The sequence below is a fragment of the Diadema antillarum genome, unplaced genomic scaffold, assembly GCF_040938485.1.
Source record: "Diadema antillarum isolate AM-2024a unplaced genomic scaffold, OU_Dant_1.0 seq00000897_RagTag, whole genome shotgun sequence".
Classification (NCBI taxonomy): domain Eukaryota; kingdom Metazoa; phylum Echinodermata; class Echinoidea; order Diadematoida; family Diadematidae; genus Diadema; species Diadema antillarum.
The window spans coordinates 207292-222240 of record NW_027271758.1 but is presented as its reverse complement, the minus strand read 5'-3'; the positions used below and the strand labels follow the sequence as shown (position 1 = coordinate 222240).

General features: G+C 38.7%; 1 protein-coding gene across 2 annotated transcripts; it reads left to right on the top strand.

The window, feature by feature from the left end:
- The first annotated feature begins 420 nt into the window (after positions 1-420).
- On the top strand, positions 421-3168 carry LOC139741020 (uncharacterized Nudix hydrolase NudL-like). Of its 2 annotated transcripts, none has more exons than XM_071651607.1 (2): positions 421-526; positions 2408-3168. In XM_071651607.1, the coding sequence occupies exons 1-2, from the start codon at positions 452-454 to the stop codon at positions 3164-3166; spliced, it is 834 nt and encodes a 277-aa protein (XP_071507708.1). In that variant the 5' UTR covers positions 421-451; the 3' UTR covers positions 3167-3168. The 2 variants fall into 2 exon arrangements, with proteins under 2 accessions (XP_071507708.1, XP_071507709.1); XM_071651608.1 differs by lacking the exon at positions 421-526 and adding an exon at positions 565-611.
- The last annotated feature ends 11781 nt before the right edge of the window (positions 3169-14949 follow it).

The following is a 14949-nucleotide window of genomic DNA, read 5'->3' as shown; positions in this document are numbered from 1 at the left end:
AGCAGGGTTGTCTTTCTACCCCTAACCTCGGTGGAGTCTACAGATTTGTACGTATGGGGTGCACGTACCTTTCACCACTTGACATCATAACAGGTGCGCAGTCGACAACATTGTACCTTGATCGCCAATGGAAAGCTGGAAAGCCCTTTTTCACAGCTAGCAAGCTTGCTACCACAGAGTTCTGTGCTTGCTACCCGCAAAATCGTACAGAGTGATATAGCGCCACCTCGTGTTTGGCAGCGTCATTCGTTCAGTTTTCGTGCAAACGAGCTCCTCAGGCCTACGGGTACGCTCGCCTGGCCTCCGGGAAGGCCTCCCGGTCCCCACCCACCCAGGACCCGGTACCCGGCCACACCGACCGGCGGCAGCAGCGAAGCCAACAGCGAGCGCCCCTGCTAACCTGCTAGCACTCAGCTCAGGGTATGTGCCTTGCTAGGGTGGCTCAAGTCAAATGAGCTCAAAGGTTGATGGACTGTGCATGGAGACTTTGACCAAGGGAATACCTCTAGCTGATACGCCTTCTGAGGTAATAACATTTGTAATAGGGACTGTTGGACTAGGACAGGAGATCTAAAAAGCTGAACTAGCTTTCAAGTTACCATGAGCAGGAGGTAGATTCAACTAACGTTAGGATATCAGGATAGGAACCTTTGTAACGTTAGGTGTGTAGTGTCATTACTGACAATGACAGTGACTGAGCCTGGTATGAGGTAACAACATGAATAATGTACTGAGGTAAAACTAGATAATGTTTTGGACTTGGAAGTTGGACTCCAGATTACTTCTTTCTGTTTGTTTTTGGCTGGCATGCCATGTGTTCATATTTAATAATTAAATGCGAGATTCCTTCTCAGATTAACCTTGCTCTATTTGTTAGGTAGGACAGCGCGACAGAGATGAACAGCACTCGTCATCAATTCAAAGTTGGAAAAGCGTACATGTATGATAATCTTTGATAACTGTGACAGTGACAGGTTTAATGAGGCACCGCTAAGTTCATGTAACACTAGTAGCAAGTATGACATGTAAATTAGTTGGGTGTCCAACATGTCGACACCCTAATGTTTTTTCTATCTAGTATCAATAGATGCCCTACTTAAATATCTCACAATTTGCATGAAATTTTACTCCCATGTAGCACGCATTGAAAATGCGATTTGCGGTACACGCTCCAAGAAAACTGCTTTGAATGCGTGGGTTGTTATTTTGACACACTCAGTTGTGGCGTATTTTGAAACCAGCACCCCTACCCTCTATTGACAATACGTATTAAATGCATGTAATGCTCTTCCTATGTTCATTTATAATCTTTGGTATCATTGTTCTGCTATTGATCTTGTTTATTATTGGGTTTTTCAATAATATTTGGACATGAAATCCCCAGTGAAGAATGCAGAACCACTGCACTTAATCGCATGCGTGAAAGTTCATTCTTTACATGCAATGCTATGAATAGAGGGGTGTTGGCTTCAATGCACAGTGGCGATGTATTGGACACCTACTGTACGTAGGTAGCATAGATACTGCACACAAACTGATACCTACACTGTACTTCTTACTTCCTACTCAAATATTGAAAGTCTTTATCACCGATGTTTGGAACAGACAAGGCACGACTAACAAGCAAGCAATCACTACGGTTGTCTAGAGTAGGTCTAACCGCACCAGCGACTCCAACACGTAGCAGTGCCCCGCACCGGGGTTAGAGTAGGTCCTACCTAGTACAGCTCAAACAAGGCAAATAGGGTACCAGTAGCCTTGTTGATTGAAGTGATTGATGTATAATTATGGTAATCTTGGCATTTAAATTCCACCATATGAACTGGAAGTGCACTCATGTTTTCTTATTTTTCTATCACATTGGCATTTGATTCTTTCTCTGTGGTGGTGGGGATGGTAGAAAACTCCTTAAAACTAAACCAATCATAAATAACTTAAGGTGCTCTATGAGTATGGGGATGTCTGCACTGCATGCACTGAAGACACTTCATAATCATTGTGAGAACAGTTTGTAGTTTGAAAGGCTCCATCAGATAGGAAACTGTTGTAGTTTAAGAGATTCATAACCTTGTATTTTGTGAGCATCACATGTATAAAAGCTGATTATTTTTGGCCATCCAAGTACCCCCCCCCCCCACCAATCATTGCCAGAATTAAAAATTCAAAGAGTAGTGCCATGTCTGTAAATTGGTACCTTCAAATGTAATGCCTTGATCACATGCCACACCTACAAATTTACTGCAGCCATTTTGCATGGACCAAGAAAGAGACCCAAGGGTTCAAAGACCTGAGCAGTATTGAAATCTAAAGGATACGTGACTATACAGACAGTCGTACCTGTCCACTGCGGAGAACCCTGGCATATTTAAAATAAATTTGCAAGATATTGTGTTTGGACTCTTTTCAGGTGACATCACAAATGGCAGAACATGAAGATAAGCTGATTACGCTGAGCAAGTCTGCCATTCGTTGCAGATTGCAGGAGGTGGATGTGACAGAGAGAATGAAGGAAGAGGATGTTGTCACGTTCGCCAGCCCAAGGAAGAAAGCATCAGTGTTAGTCCCACTCATTTGCTGCGAGGATGGAGACTTGCTTGTCCTACTCACAGTGAGAGCGAAAAGCCTTCGCACCGACGCAGGAGACGTGGCGTTTCCTGGAGGAAAGCAAGATGACGAGGACGAGGATGAAATTGCGACTGCTCTCCGCGAGGCCTGGGAGGAGATCGGCCTCCACCAGGCAGATGTGGAAGTCGTGTCGCAACTTCCCGCCATGATCTCAAGAGCAGGGTATTTTGTCAGGGTCATTACTGGCTTCATTCCCGAAGACTTCACACCCAACGTCAATCCAAACGAGGTAGACGACGTCTTTCGTGTCCCTCTTATCGACTTCTTAACCAAAGACTGCCATGACTCCTACAAGACTAAGAGCAAAGGACGCTTTGCCAGACTCCACTCCTTCTTTCACAGTATTGACGGCAAGGAGTTCTTCACATATGGACTAACAGCCTATATCTGCATCTTGGCGGCATGCGCGGTGTACCAGCGAGCGCCCGACTTCGAGATGGAGCCGGGCTTCGATCACACGAGGCCTGTCGAAGGATTGCTTGACCTCATTTACCCAAATAGGAGTGAAGAAGAAGCATCATCATCATCAAGCAAGCTTTAGAAATTCTGGATTAAGACTTCAAATCGATTTTGATTGCAGTAAGACCCCGTTTACAGTGCGAGGCGAGGCCGCGGCCGAGCCCACCTTCATTTCAGTATAAACGCGTAAAAGACCAAATGCGAGGCCAAAATTGGCCTCGCATTTGGCCTCGCTCTGGAGGTGGTCTCGGCCGCGGCCGAGCCGGGCCTTTTCTCAGTGTAAACGCAAACTGGGCCAAATGCGTGGCCAATTTTAGTCTGGCTTCCAAACCCTCTCCCTGTGTCTTTCGCTATTCGGGATATTAACCCCCTCAACGTCGAAAACTAGTATAGTTTAAGGTGGTTTTGTCCTGCAAAGGATTTTTTTCTTCGGCAAAGGCCTTTGCACGAACGGCGACTTTGTCGCCACAGAATTCAGTTGGCAAAATATTGAAAGGTTTGAATCAAAAGCGCGGCCGAGCCCTGCAGTGTAAATGGACAAAATTGCGGGGCCCGGCCTCGCAATCGAGTCTGGGCTCGGCCCAGCCCCGCACTGTAAACGGGGTCTCTGTGTAGTATCACCTGTCAAAGTCATCCAGCAACCTTTTGTGAGAATTGGAAGGTTTTTCAAAATGTGGCCCTATGTAATTGTGGTGATTCATTTGAAAAAAGAAGAAAACAAAATGCATTCCAAATCAGAAATGCAGTATGCATGAACTTTGAAGTGGTTAATGTTATGTGCAAGAAATTGATTACCGGTATTATGGTACTGTGGGAGATGTATCAAACATATTCTTGCCATGAAATGTACTGTGTAGGCTGAGAGTTATGAGGAGGTAAACTGCCTACCAGCCATGTTTAAAAAAATAGAAACATTATTTTCTCTCTGAGAAAACAAAATCAAATCAAAATTACCAGGAGAATATTGCAAATTGTGGTGAACTTTTGTACTTGTCTATGTTATGGGTAGTTACATACTGGTGACAATTTTTGAAGATTGAAGATTTATATCTATATATTGCAGTGAAACAAATAAAACCTTGAAGTGACTTACTGCCCCTGATAGATTTTGAGAATTGAGAATAAGTTTCTGATTCATCAGCATCATGATTCTTGGTAACATTTGACAAGAAATGCTTTAGTTACCAGCATGAGAGATATTAGATGGTACAGAGCATTGTGAGCACCAGCATACCAGACATCATTCAATATAGATATAAAATGGAAATGCCAATCAATAATGCATACTTTCATAACACTTTGGGGCATTCTAGACAATTTTCGTAATTTCACATCCTGCCGTATATATCAACAGCTCCATGTATAGATTTGTGGAATTTATTGTGGTCCTTGAGCAGAGAAATCAGTACTCTGAAAAACCCAAAACAAATTACACTGAACAAAGATGATGACGTAGGAGCCTCACATATTTCAGAAATGTAGCGGTGTAATTCCATTACAATACCACGTGCTTAACGAGTTTACCTGTGGAGAATTTATGCATGCCCTCTTCTTTTGATCTGCTTCCTTAGCCCCAAATCATGCATTCTTGTAGTGAGGCTGCCATGTCATCAACCTTGTTCATTGTGATTCATTATGAATTTTGAAAACACTCCTATTCCTCGTCCCAATCACTACAAATTCTGAAACTCTACACTCAGTGTAACCAATTTACAGTCGCTCGTATGTAGAAATATGAAAATCATCCGGAGGTCTCCTTTAACCCTCCCCCATTGTGTAGTGGCCAATGTATAATAAATGATCTGCATAGATACATGTATTAGCCATCTAATATAACATTTTCTGACAAGTATCAGTGTGACTTTAATGCAAGTGTGTGTACAGATGATCATACATTGTGTACGTATTGTCAATTGCTCAAGAGGTACCTGCATGATTCTTAGGATCACTTTGTGTGTGTGTTTGTTTGTGTGTGTGTGTTTGTGTGTTGTGAGTGTATGGGAAGGGGTTAGGCAGAACGACAAGAATGGAAGGCTTTAATGATATAAATGTTGCCAAATAATGAAAAGTACTCATGCTACGGTCTTTCTTTATAAAATACAGAGTTTCCATTTATTGATGCAGGGAGTATCAAGTTTTAATAGCAAGAATATCCTCAAAGTGGAAAGCAGGCACGAAATCGTTGTCAACATTGTGAGAGTGAAGCCATGTTTCTGTGTCAGGCAATGTTCAGTTCATGCCATTCTCTTGTGTGTGATTTGTGAGAAGCAAAGAGTCTTTGGGTCTCTACAAAAACCATATGGTACTATCTTTGTGATAAAAATGCAGTGTACAATGTACTTTCTACAGCAGTAGCCCTACAGAATGAGACTTGTTTGCAGTGGTGACTGTTTTGTGGGTGACATGGTGAAAGTTTTGTCTCGGAGGACTGAGCAATATCAACTCCTTTTTTTTTTTCTTAATTAGATGAATCACAAAAAAAAAATATGTAAAAGAAAACATTGCTTCTCCATTAAAAACTATCAGGCAAAAATGATTTCATTCTTTACATGCCATGCACCTTGCTGTAACTTGCCAAGCTGTATCTAATCAAGGAGAATTAGCATCCATGTACACCAAAACAAAACAAAAAGATACCCACAACAAAACAAACCAACAAGCAAGTGTTTAAAACATGACTTATAAGCAAGCTCCAACTTTCAGACATAATCAGTGGCGGATCCAGAGGGGGGGGGGGGTGCAACTGGCGCGTGCCCCCCCCCCTTTATTTTTCGTAAAAAACAAAAGAAATAAAAAGGAAACAAAATGAAATGAAACCTGGAAGTAGCACCAGAAATTTTAGTCACGCCCCCCCCCCCCCTTTACAGAATTTCTGGATCCGCCCCTGATAATACAGTCCAGAATACTACTGTATCACATCACATGTAGATCACAGTGATACTGAGGAAAATCAATATTATAAGCATTACATAATCCAAATTTAGGTGCAATCCAGCAAGAGAAAGCAAGCAATCAGCAGCTGTGCCATGTCATAAAGAGCAGCAAGGGCTAAATGAGATCATATTAATATCTCGCGCTGAACTGAAGTTTCGTAGCAAGTGAAAACTGCAATGGAATTCTGTACATGTATTAAGTTGCAATTTGTTTGTTTAGCAGTGATGTCTTCGTTTAACTAAAGATGCACTGTAGGTTGACTTTAACCTTTAAACTATTCATCAAAGCGCAGCACCACAGAGAGGTCAATGATTGTTATCAAAGATGCATGATGAAACTGCATGACATTGCAATTTTTTGCAAACTAGCAAAGATTGTTTTTTCTTCATGTGTTTTCAGTCACAGTCTAAATATTGTACAATGATTTCCCTTCACTCCAGTAGAATGCAGTAAGCTGACATATAGTTCCGTTTGAGGGTTTTATAGCAGCCAGGTGATTTCTGTTGGTGGGTATGTTATACTACAATGTAGTTTAATTCAGTATTCAAGTTTAATGTATTCTTAGCGATATTATGCAATATTTTATTGATTGTTTATCTTTCCCCCTGATATTGAATGTGTCTCAGATAAAAATCAGCTCGTATCTCACTTCATGTCCAATTTTCATAAAACTTAGTCATGCTGCTTGCCTGATTTACATTGTACTTTTTTTTTAATTCACACACACACACACACACACACACACACACACACACACACACACACACACACACACACACACACACACAAAATGTGCTTTGTGTGCCCCTCCATAAAATCATAAATGCCATGATTCATAATTATTGTATCAGTCTCAATCATGAGGATGTTCTTTGGAATGATAAGCATTTTTGTTTTTTTGTTTTTATGTTTTTATGTTTTTTGTTGTTTGTTTTGTTTTTTGTTTGTTTTTGTTTTTTCAACCTTCACATTTTTTTTTTTTTACCTTCATTTCTTCCGTCGTCTTTCTTGAAACTGTGACACCGCAAGTGTCAGTGGTTATTAAGGAAATACTGCCCTCTCTTGGTGAGAAAAGCACAGGACCGAGCAGTTCGCTCCCTTGCGGTGTATTGTGTACAGTCAAGTGCAGTGTACATGTATTTTCAACATCGTGATCACGATACCTGAAGGTCCTTTTGGATATGACAATGATGGTAATATTATACAATGTAAGAAAATGACAAGATTGAAAAATGTTCAGCTTCATAGAAACGTTTTATAGAAAGTGAAGTAAATAGAATGTCATCATCAACTCCCTCTCTTACTTAACGGAACCCGGGAATGTTTTGGAAAGGATGGGGGGTCAGGTCCGTCTTTCCTTGTGGGGTCAATGGGCAGGGTTTTTTCAGATTTATATTTACATTCTATGTATGCACCACAAGTAGTGTGTCTGAATGAGTGTGTTTGCATAGGGGTGAAGTGGGGGGGGGGGGGGGAGGGGCTATTGTCAGCGACGACATACAGATAACCAGTTGATGTTACTCTATAAACGGCTTATTAACGGTGTATTATTCTCAGACTCAATAAGGTATCTGTCATGACAGTTTTTTCTTTTAGTTTTTTTTTTACCCATAAGCTTATCGAATACACGTGACTGTGTATGGTTTGTCGTATTACCCTGACAAAATCATGCCATGGCAGTATTAAGTATCTAGGCCTATATTGCTCCAAGCCCCAAACATTGCAACACGTGACGACGGCAGCGTGAATTGCGCAACAATACACTCGTGGACGTCGACAGGCGTTCTGTTTTCAACGTTTTTAATACACATATCAAAAAGACCAAAAAAAAAAAAAGATAGAGAAATAATGATTGTATTCAGGTGAAAAATCCCCTTTCTGATTATGCTGTTTTTGCAAGTCATGCCATGTGATGTGTAGTACGTTTCCATCCGATAGATTTGAGTGATTGCATTCTCTTCAGTTCAGTTCAGTTCAGTTTTTATTTCTGCATTTCAAAATCAATACAAATCAACAAATCAACAAAATACTTACATAGTCATTTACACAGCTAATATTCGTAACGTTTGGATCTTACATACATTTTCTTTTTTTTTCTTTCAAGAACGAATATCATATATGAAAGGAAGCAATAGGAAATGATAAAAATGATATGCAGGGGACCATCATCATAAGCTAAGCTTGACGAGGAAGATGGCCCCAGGTAAAGAGATACATAAAGAAAATCTTGCCACTCACTGAGTGGGGGGTAATTGTGCGAAGGGCACAATAAAGAGATACATAAAGAAAATCTTGCCACTCACTGAGTGGGAAGTAATTGTGCGAAGGACGTGCGGTGCAGTGCGGTGTGCATTGTGTTGGGATGAATCTTGGTTTGTACGTTGAGTGTTATTTTGTGTATCAGTGTGATGAGGTGAATGTTACTTCAGTTATGGCCGTGAACTCATTGTTTAGGGTGTTTGTTGACCAGCTGGTATGAATATTTATGTGTCAGAAGTATACTGGATTATGAGGGTGTTTTTTAATTCTCGTTTGAAAATGTTCAACGACGTACATTGTTTTAAATTAGGGGGTAAAGAATTCCAAATATCTGGTCCATTATGTTTTAATGATTTTTGAGCTAAAATGATTCTGGGGTTTTCGAGATGGTAATCGGACGACTGACGTGTTGGATATGAATGAACGGTGGAATTTGGAGTGAAGAAGCCATCAAAATTTTTTGGAAGACAATTAAATGTATATTTATACATAAAAACAGCAGTTTGAAAGGTGTGAAGATCCTCAATTTTCAATGTTTTTAGTTGACGAAATAGGGGATTGGATGGGGATAAGTAACAGGAATTGGTAATCAAACGTACAGCACGTTTTTGGAGGGTAAGAATTGGTTTAATTTTAGTTGAGCCACAGTTTCCCCAAACGATATTGCAGTATGTGATATGTGGTAAGATCAATGCATTATATAGAATAGTCAGGGAATTTTGAGAAATGAAGTTTTTCAGTCGATATAAAATTCCTACAGTTCTTGAGACAGACGTGTGGATATTATGTATGTGATCGTTCCAAGTTAAACTCGAGTCAATTGTGATTCCTAAAAATTTAGTAGATCTTACTTCAGTTAAGGATAATCCATCAATATTAATATTATAACTGCTGTTAATGTTCTGTGAAGCAGTAGGTTTGAAACGTATAAAATTTGTTTTAGAGACATTAAGGGATAATTTATTACATATAAACCATTGGGAGACTTTGTCTATTTCCGTGTTCAGAGTATTAAACAGTGTTTCGAGGTTCTCATGGGAGTAAAAAAATATTAGTATCATCCGCAAAAAGTATAAATTTAAGAGTTTTTGATGTATTTATTATATCATTGATATATACAAGGAACAGTAGGGGCCCAAGAATTGATCCCTGGGGAGCACCACATACAATATTAGAATTCGGAGATTTAGATGACTTAAATACATAGTACATATTGCTTTCTGTTGGATAAATAATCAATAATCCAAGAAAGTGCTAAACCACGAATACCATATCTTTTTAATTTGTAAATTAATATATCATGATCTATGGTATCAAAAGCCTTTGATAAATCCATGAAAATTCCTATAAAGTGTTTTTTATTTGCAAAAGATTCAGTGATCTTATCTAACAATTGAATTATAGCTAAATCGGTGGAATGGCCCTTTCTAAATCCAAACTGATTATAAGTGGGTCATTTACATGAAGAAAAATGTACAGGCGTTTATGAATATTTTTTTTCCAGAATTTTAGAAATACTAGGTAATAACGATATTGGTCTATAATTTGTTAAAAGAGAAGGGTCGTCTTTTCTTTTGAAAATTGGAACTACTTTCGCAATTTTTAATGAGTTTGGGCATATTCCAGAAGACAGTGAAAGATTGAAAATGTAAGATAAAGGTGTGGTTATTTGTTTGATGATTTTCTTCAGTATATAAACACTTATTTCATCATGACCACTAGATCTGCTTGGCTCTTCTCTACCCCCCCCCCCTCATTTCCTCTCTTTTTGTTACTATAGGAACTTATCTGTTCTTATCTTATAAAAACATGCATGACTATAGAAAAATACGCACAAGAACATCAATGTCTTTTATGAATATCTATACCAATACGATACTGTGTTTATGTGTGTGTGTCTTTGTAAGTTCTCATTTCCATCCTTTAAAGGGAAACAGAGGACTATGAGGATTTCCTAACTTTAAGATTTTTTTTTTCAGTAGTCGTTATTGTGGTTTCAGTCAAGTGATAACGGAAATCATATACATAGCATAATACAATGTATACTTATAACGTAACTGGAAAACAGATATGTTCCGTATTGATGAAATTTGAGGAAAAAAAGAGGACACTTTATCTAAAACATATTAAAGCTTTCGTAGATCTTAGCAGTATCAATTTTAAAGAATACAATTCCAAAGTCACTGCATTGTTCCCTGTAGCCCAATAGCCTGTGTAGGAAACTGCACACATTGCTCTTTTAAATTATGTTCGCACAACGGTAATACATGTTCAGTGTGTAGTTACTATTTTCAGTAAGTCGAAATGCATGAAATCAATCAGCTAAGATTAAAAGGTGAGAATATAATGTTTTGATACAACGTAACTATTATTTTCCAGTTTATTTGGGGTTTTTTTTTTGGTTGCTATTTTGATGATTTGTTGTTTATCAAGTTGTTTGTGTTTTGATTAATGGTTTTGTTTCCAGTTTGCTTTAGGTGGGTTTTTATCTATTTTGTTATGTTGTTGTTGTTGTTGTTTTTTTTTTTTTTTGGGGGGGGGGGGTCGGTTATTTTGTTTCAAGGAGAATGGGGGACTTCCTTTGCATTGTATTTAAAGTTAGTGATTCGTGCAGAAGAACACATCCGATGTGTAAGGCAGGGAAAGGTATTAAGTCAATAAAAACAAAGACCAAGTTTAAAACAGCACACCTGCCTTTGAATAATTCAAGATGATAACACGCTTGCGTATTCACGCATTGAGCTAAGTGGCACAATCAATCCTACCACAATGTGGAGCTACAACTATATAGCTCAGTTTCCCTGCTCTGCAAAGCGCAGGAAACCGACAAAGAATATAACCTTGATCCACAATGTTTGATGGTGACTGATGGTGAGTATCATGTGGACAATGACAACTCGCAGAAGGAATCGGGTTGATTTGTCCAGGGGCGTGCCCCTGCCAGAACATCAAGTATAATGTAGTCCTTAACGAGCTACTCGATACTGTTGGTTTGATGTCGAATAGACGTGCATGTAATCCGTCTTGGGAACACTATTGCTCCAGAAACATCATGTCCCTGCATCCTGATGGCGTCAGCAAGATAACCTTACCCGGCTCATCCCCATCATTAGTCCGATGACAATGTACTGACATTGCTTCCCAAGCATGTATGAATTTCAGATACAGCGTTCTAATAGTATGATTAAATGGTGGCTCTTCTCATTACAAGACAATCTAGATAAAGGAAATAAGGTATGAAGATTATTGAATGTCATATCATACTGACTTTCGACAAAATGTTACACGAAATATCTCTGGATTTCAAAGAATTATTAACCTCCATTGTGATATTGAAAATAATAGCAGTATGTACATGTATATGAGATAATTGATCTCTTTTCAAAGTACGTTAGTTTGATAAAATCTTATTAAATATTTGAAGAATGTAGAACAACGGAGTATCTACCTGTTTGTGTCATGTGAAAAAAAACCCAATAAAAATCATTGCCTTAGTCAATGCTGAATAGAACAGTTCATCTATCATTTTCTGCTGATTATAACACCGGGACATCAGAATGCATGCGTATATTGTTACTGATGATGTAGAAACTAATTCGCGTTCCTGTCTTGCATTGGTTAATGTTAATTCAGACAAGTGATAAGAAAAGCTTTCCAGCAGTTGGGGAAGGTTCGTATAATTCCGAAAATGAAATTGCAAGGTTCGTTATTCCAAATGTTAATTAATCTGAAAATGGAGGGGTCTTTATTCTGAACCTTCGGAATAAAGCCACAAACGTTCAAATTAAGGAACCTTATTTCATTTTCGGATTTCTGACATAGGTACAGTATAATCATTGTAGGCCCTATATGATATTTGTGTGTTTCGAAATAACAAACCTTCGCAATCACGACCTTATTTCATGCACTTTCGGAGCAACGAATCTTCGGAATAACGAACATCATACTTGCCTGTTCTGACTAGTAGTCACGATTATTCCAACAAAAAACTTTAAAAACCGTGTACTTTATGATTATTATAAGTTATATATAGTTATTTTATTAATTTCTGGAGATCCATTCATTTGCCATTCATATTGTCATGTTGTTTTTTGCAACCGTTTATGTAATTTGTATTTCTATTGTGTGTCGGTGTTATATGATAATATCATGTCTATTGTTCATGTTGTCATGGAAATTGAAAATAAATTCAATTCAACATCCGTTTGACAATCTGTGTCGCCACCTACCACTGCCTAAGTTGGAAGCTTAGACTTTGACATAATTTCTCTCTAGAGTGAAATGCGTGCCTATGGTTTCATGTCTATTTGTGACCATGATATGACCTGGTTATGAGAATGAAAGGCGACAGCGACAAACAACCACAAGGATATGGTTTCAGCAGAAGTAATAAGAACAATGTATTCGAAAGAAGGCATCTGTGCCTATATATGCTACTGTGTGTGAAAAAAAAATGGAATACAATGTGTAGTACGTATTTGCGCAGATGTACGTGTTAGAGATCGGACTCTTCTCTTGTTATGTGGCGACTATAATAGGAAGCCTTCACTGCTTATAAGCAAGCATTATATCGGATCCAAGGAAAATATAACATGGATTTCTCAGACACAAACACACACATACTCACAATTCCTTTTCTAGGACATCGAAAGAGCATTGAACCTAAATGCACGGAGGAGATGACTTAACGTATTATATCAATTGTTGCAGGAATTGAGCTGCAGAAAATAAATGATTATATAATTAATAAGAAGTTGTCATCATCAAAGTTGGGACGATTGAATGTCACTGTATATCTTATAAATACTGGAGAAAGATTGGATATAGCGGGGTAAATTCAATCAGACTAGAGAAATATCTAAAAGGAGCAAATGCAAAATTGAGAAAAAAAAAACCAAGAAATTTGGTGTTTCAAAAAAATAATAACAGTTATAAATGCAGCAATATTCGTTGAGGCCTTTGGGAAAAAAAATTGTGCTACTATTAAAGGATTTACTATGAAACACATTAAGGGCTTCAATGAAAAGAGAATGATTTTAACAACTCTACGAAACACTAACCATGATTTTTTTTTTTTAATCATTATGAAAAGGTGCAGGACCAAACGGCAGAAATAAATGTGATTTTCAGGGACTTTATCGTTAAAACTGGCATATATGTTATCATAGCATGATATGCACGTGGGATAGACCAGGGAGGTGAGAGAAACCCTCCCTGGATAGACCAGGGACGCGGGAAGAGATCCCAGCACCTCCCTGGATCGACACGGTGAAACGTGAGCGCTGCATGGTGCAGACAACTTTCACTCGGCCCAGTCCGGAAAGGATGGGTGGGAGGCAGGCACGCCGCCGGGGAAGAACACCCGGATGGCCTGCTGTCAACTACTGTCAATACGTCTATCATCTACACAAGCGACTTGACAGATGTGATTAACAACTACTTTCGATCCTCTACCTTTATTTTTCAAAGGTCAATGTATCATTCTGTTCTACTCCCAACAACACGACGAGTGACATCAGCGCGAGTATTAATATTGTAGGCCTAACAGTCAATGTCAGTCTCGAAGATTGAGTGAAGATGGCCCAGATCGCACCGGCGTGTGTATGAATTCATTGAGGGTGATATCGACGCATTACATGAAACAATTATCAATGCTAATATTTAAAACAAACTGACTGGCTATAATCTGCACAAGGAGAAAGGGAAGAAAAGTTAACATAGGTGCCAATATCGATTAAAGGAGACCGTTACAGTGGTTACAGTTACACTATTTCCTTATCTGTGCCTCTCTCTTAGATATACAGTCACGCATGTATAACTTTGAAATACAGTACATGTACATGTATTTAGTACATGAATCAGCACGAAATAGGAATGTGGACTTTTCCGGAAGCCGCGCAGGCAAATTCTATATCTCATACCATGGCTTGTTGGGATCCTCATACCTTGATTTTGGTTATACTCGAATATTGATATCTAATGGGAGAGTTTCAACAGAGAAATGGGGATTCGGCGACGATAGAAAAGATTAAGGAAGGGGTTTTAAGTGTCATAATCAGTTCCAAAGTCATATTAATTTTTACAGCTTTGGTTAATTCCATGTGCTGCCCTCCTCATGTATAGGAACTGTATACAACAGTACTGCAATTTCTGACGTCATAATAGTAGAATGCCATATAAAGAAAATGCCAAAGTTCTCTTTAAACCAAGTAGATTGAGATCAGACTCGCGGCATTTGTCTCCTCTTTCCTCATCCGTCTATTCCCACTGGATGCCTGATCAATCACATTTAACCATGCTAGTACATGACTGTAGAAGATGATCTGCACAGACAGTTCGTCATGTGAGGTATTGTTTTCCCCCTAATGATGTATGTAAAATGTCTCTCAAAGCAATGTTCGTCTGTCATTACATGTATACAACTGTGCGTCCATACAGTGCATAATTGTAACTAGGCGCGATCAACATGGACCACTTGGATCCACAGGATCTACTTATTGTTTTAACCCTATATCATTGTCAAAGTCAAGTAGGACTATGGTCTATAGAATAACAAGAACATGTTTCTTTTTCGTTTCGTTCTATCTTTTTATCGTTTTCTTTTCTAGCCAGTGATTGTGGCAAAGCCATTCTAAACAGAACAATATATATATATATATATATATATATATA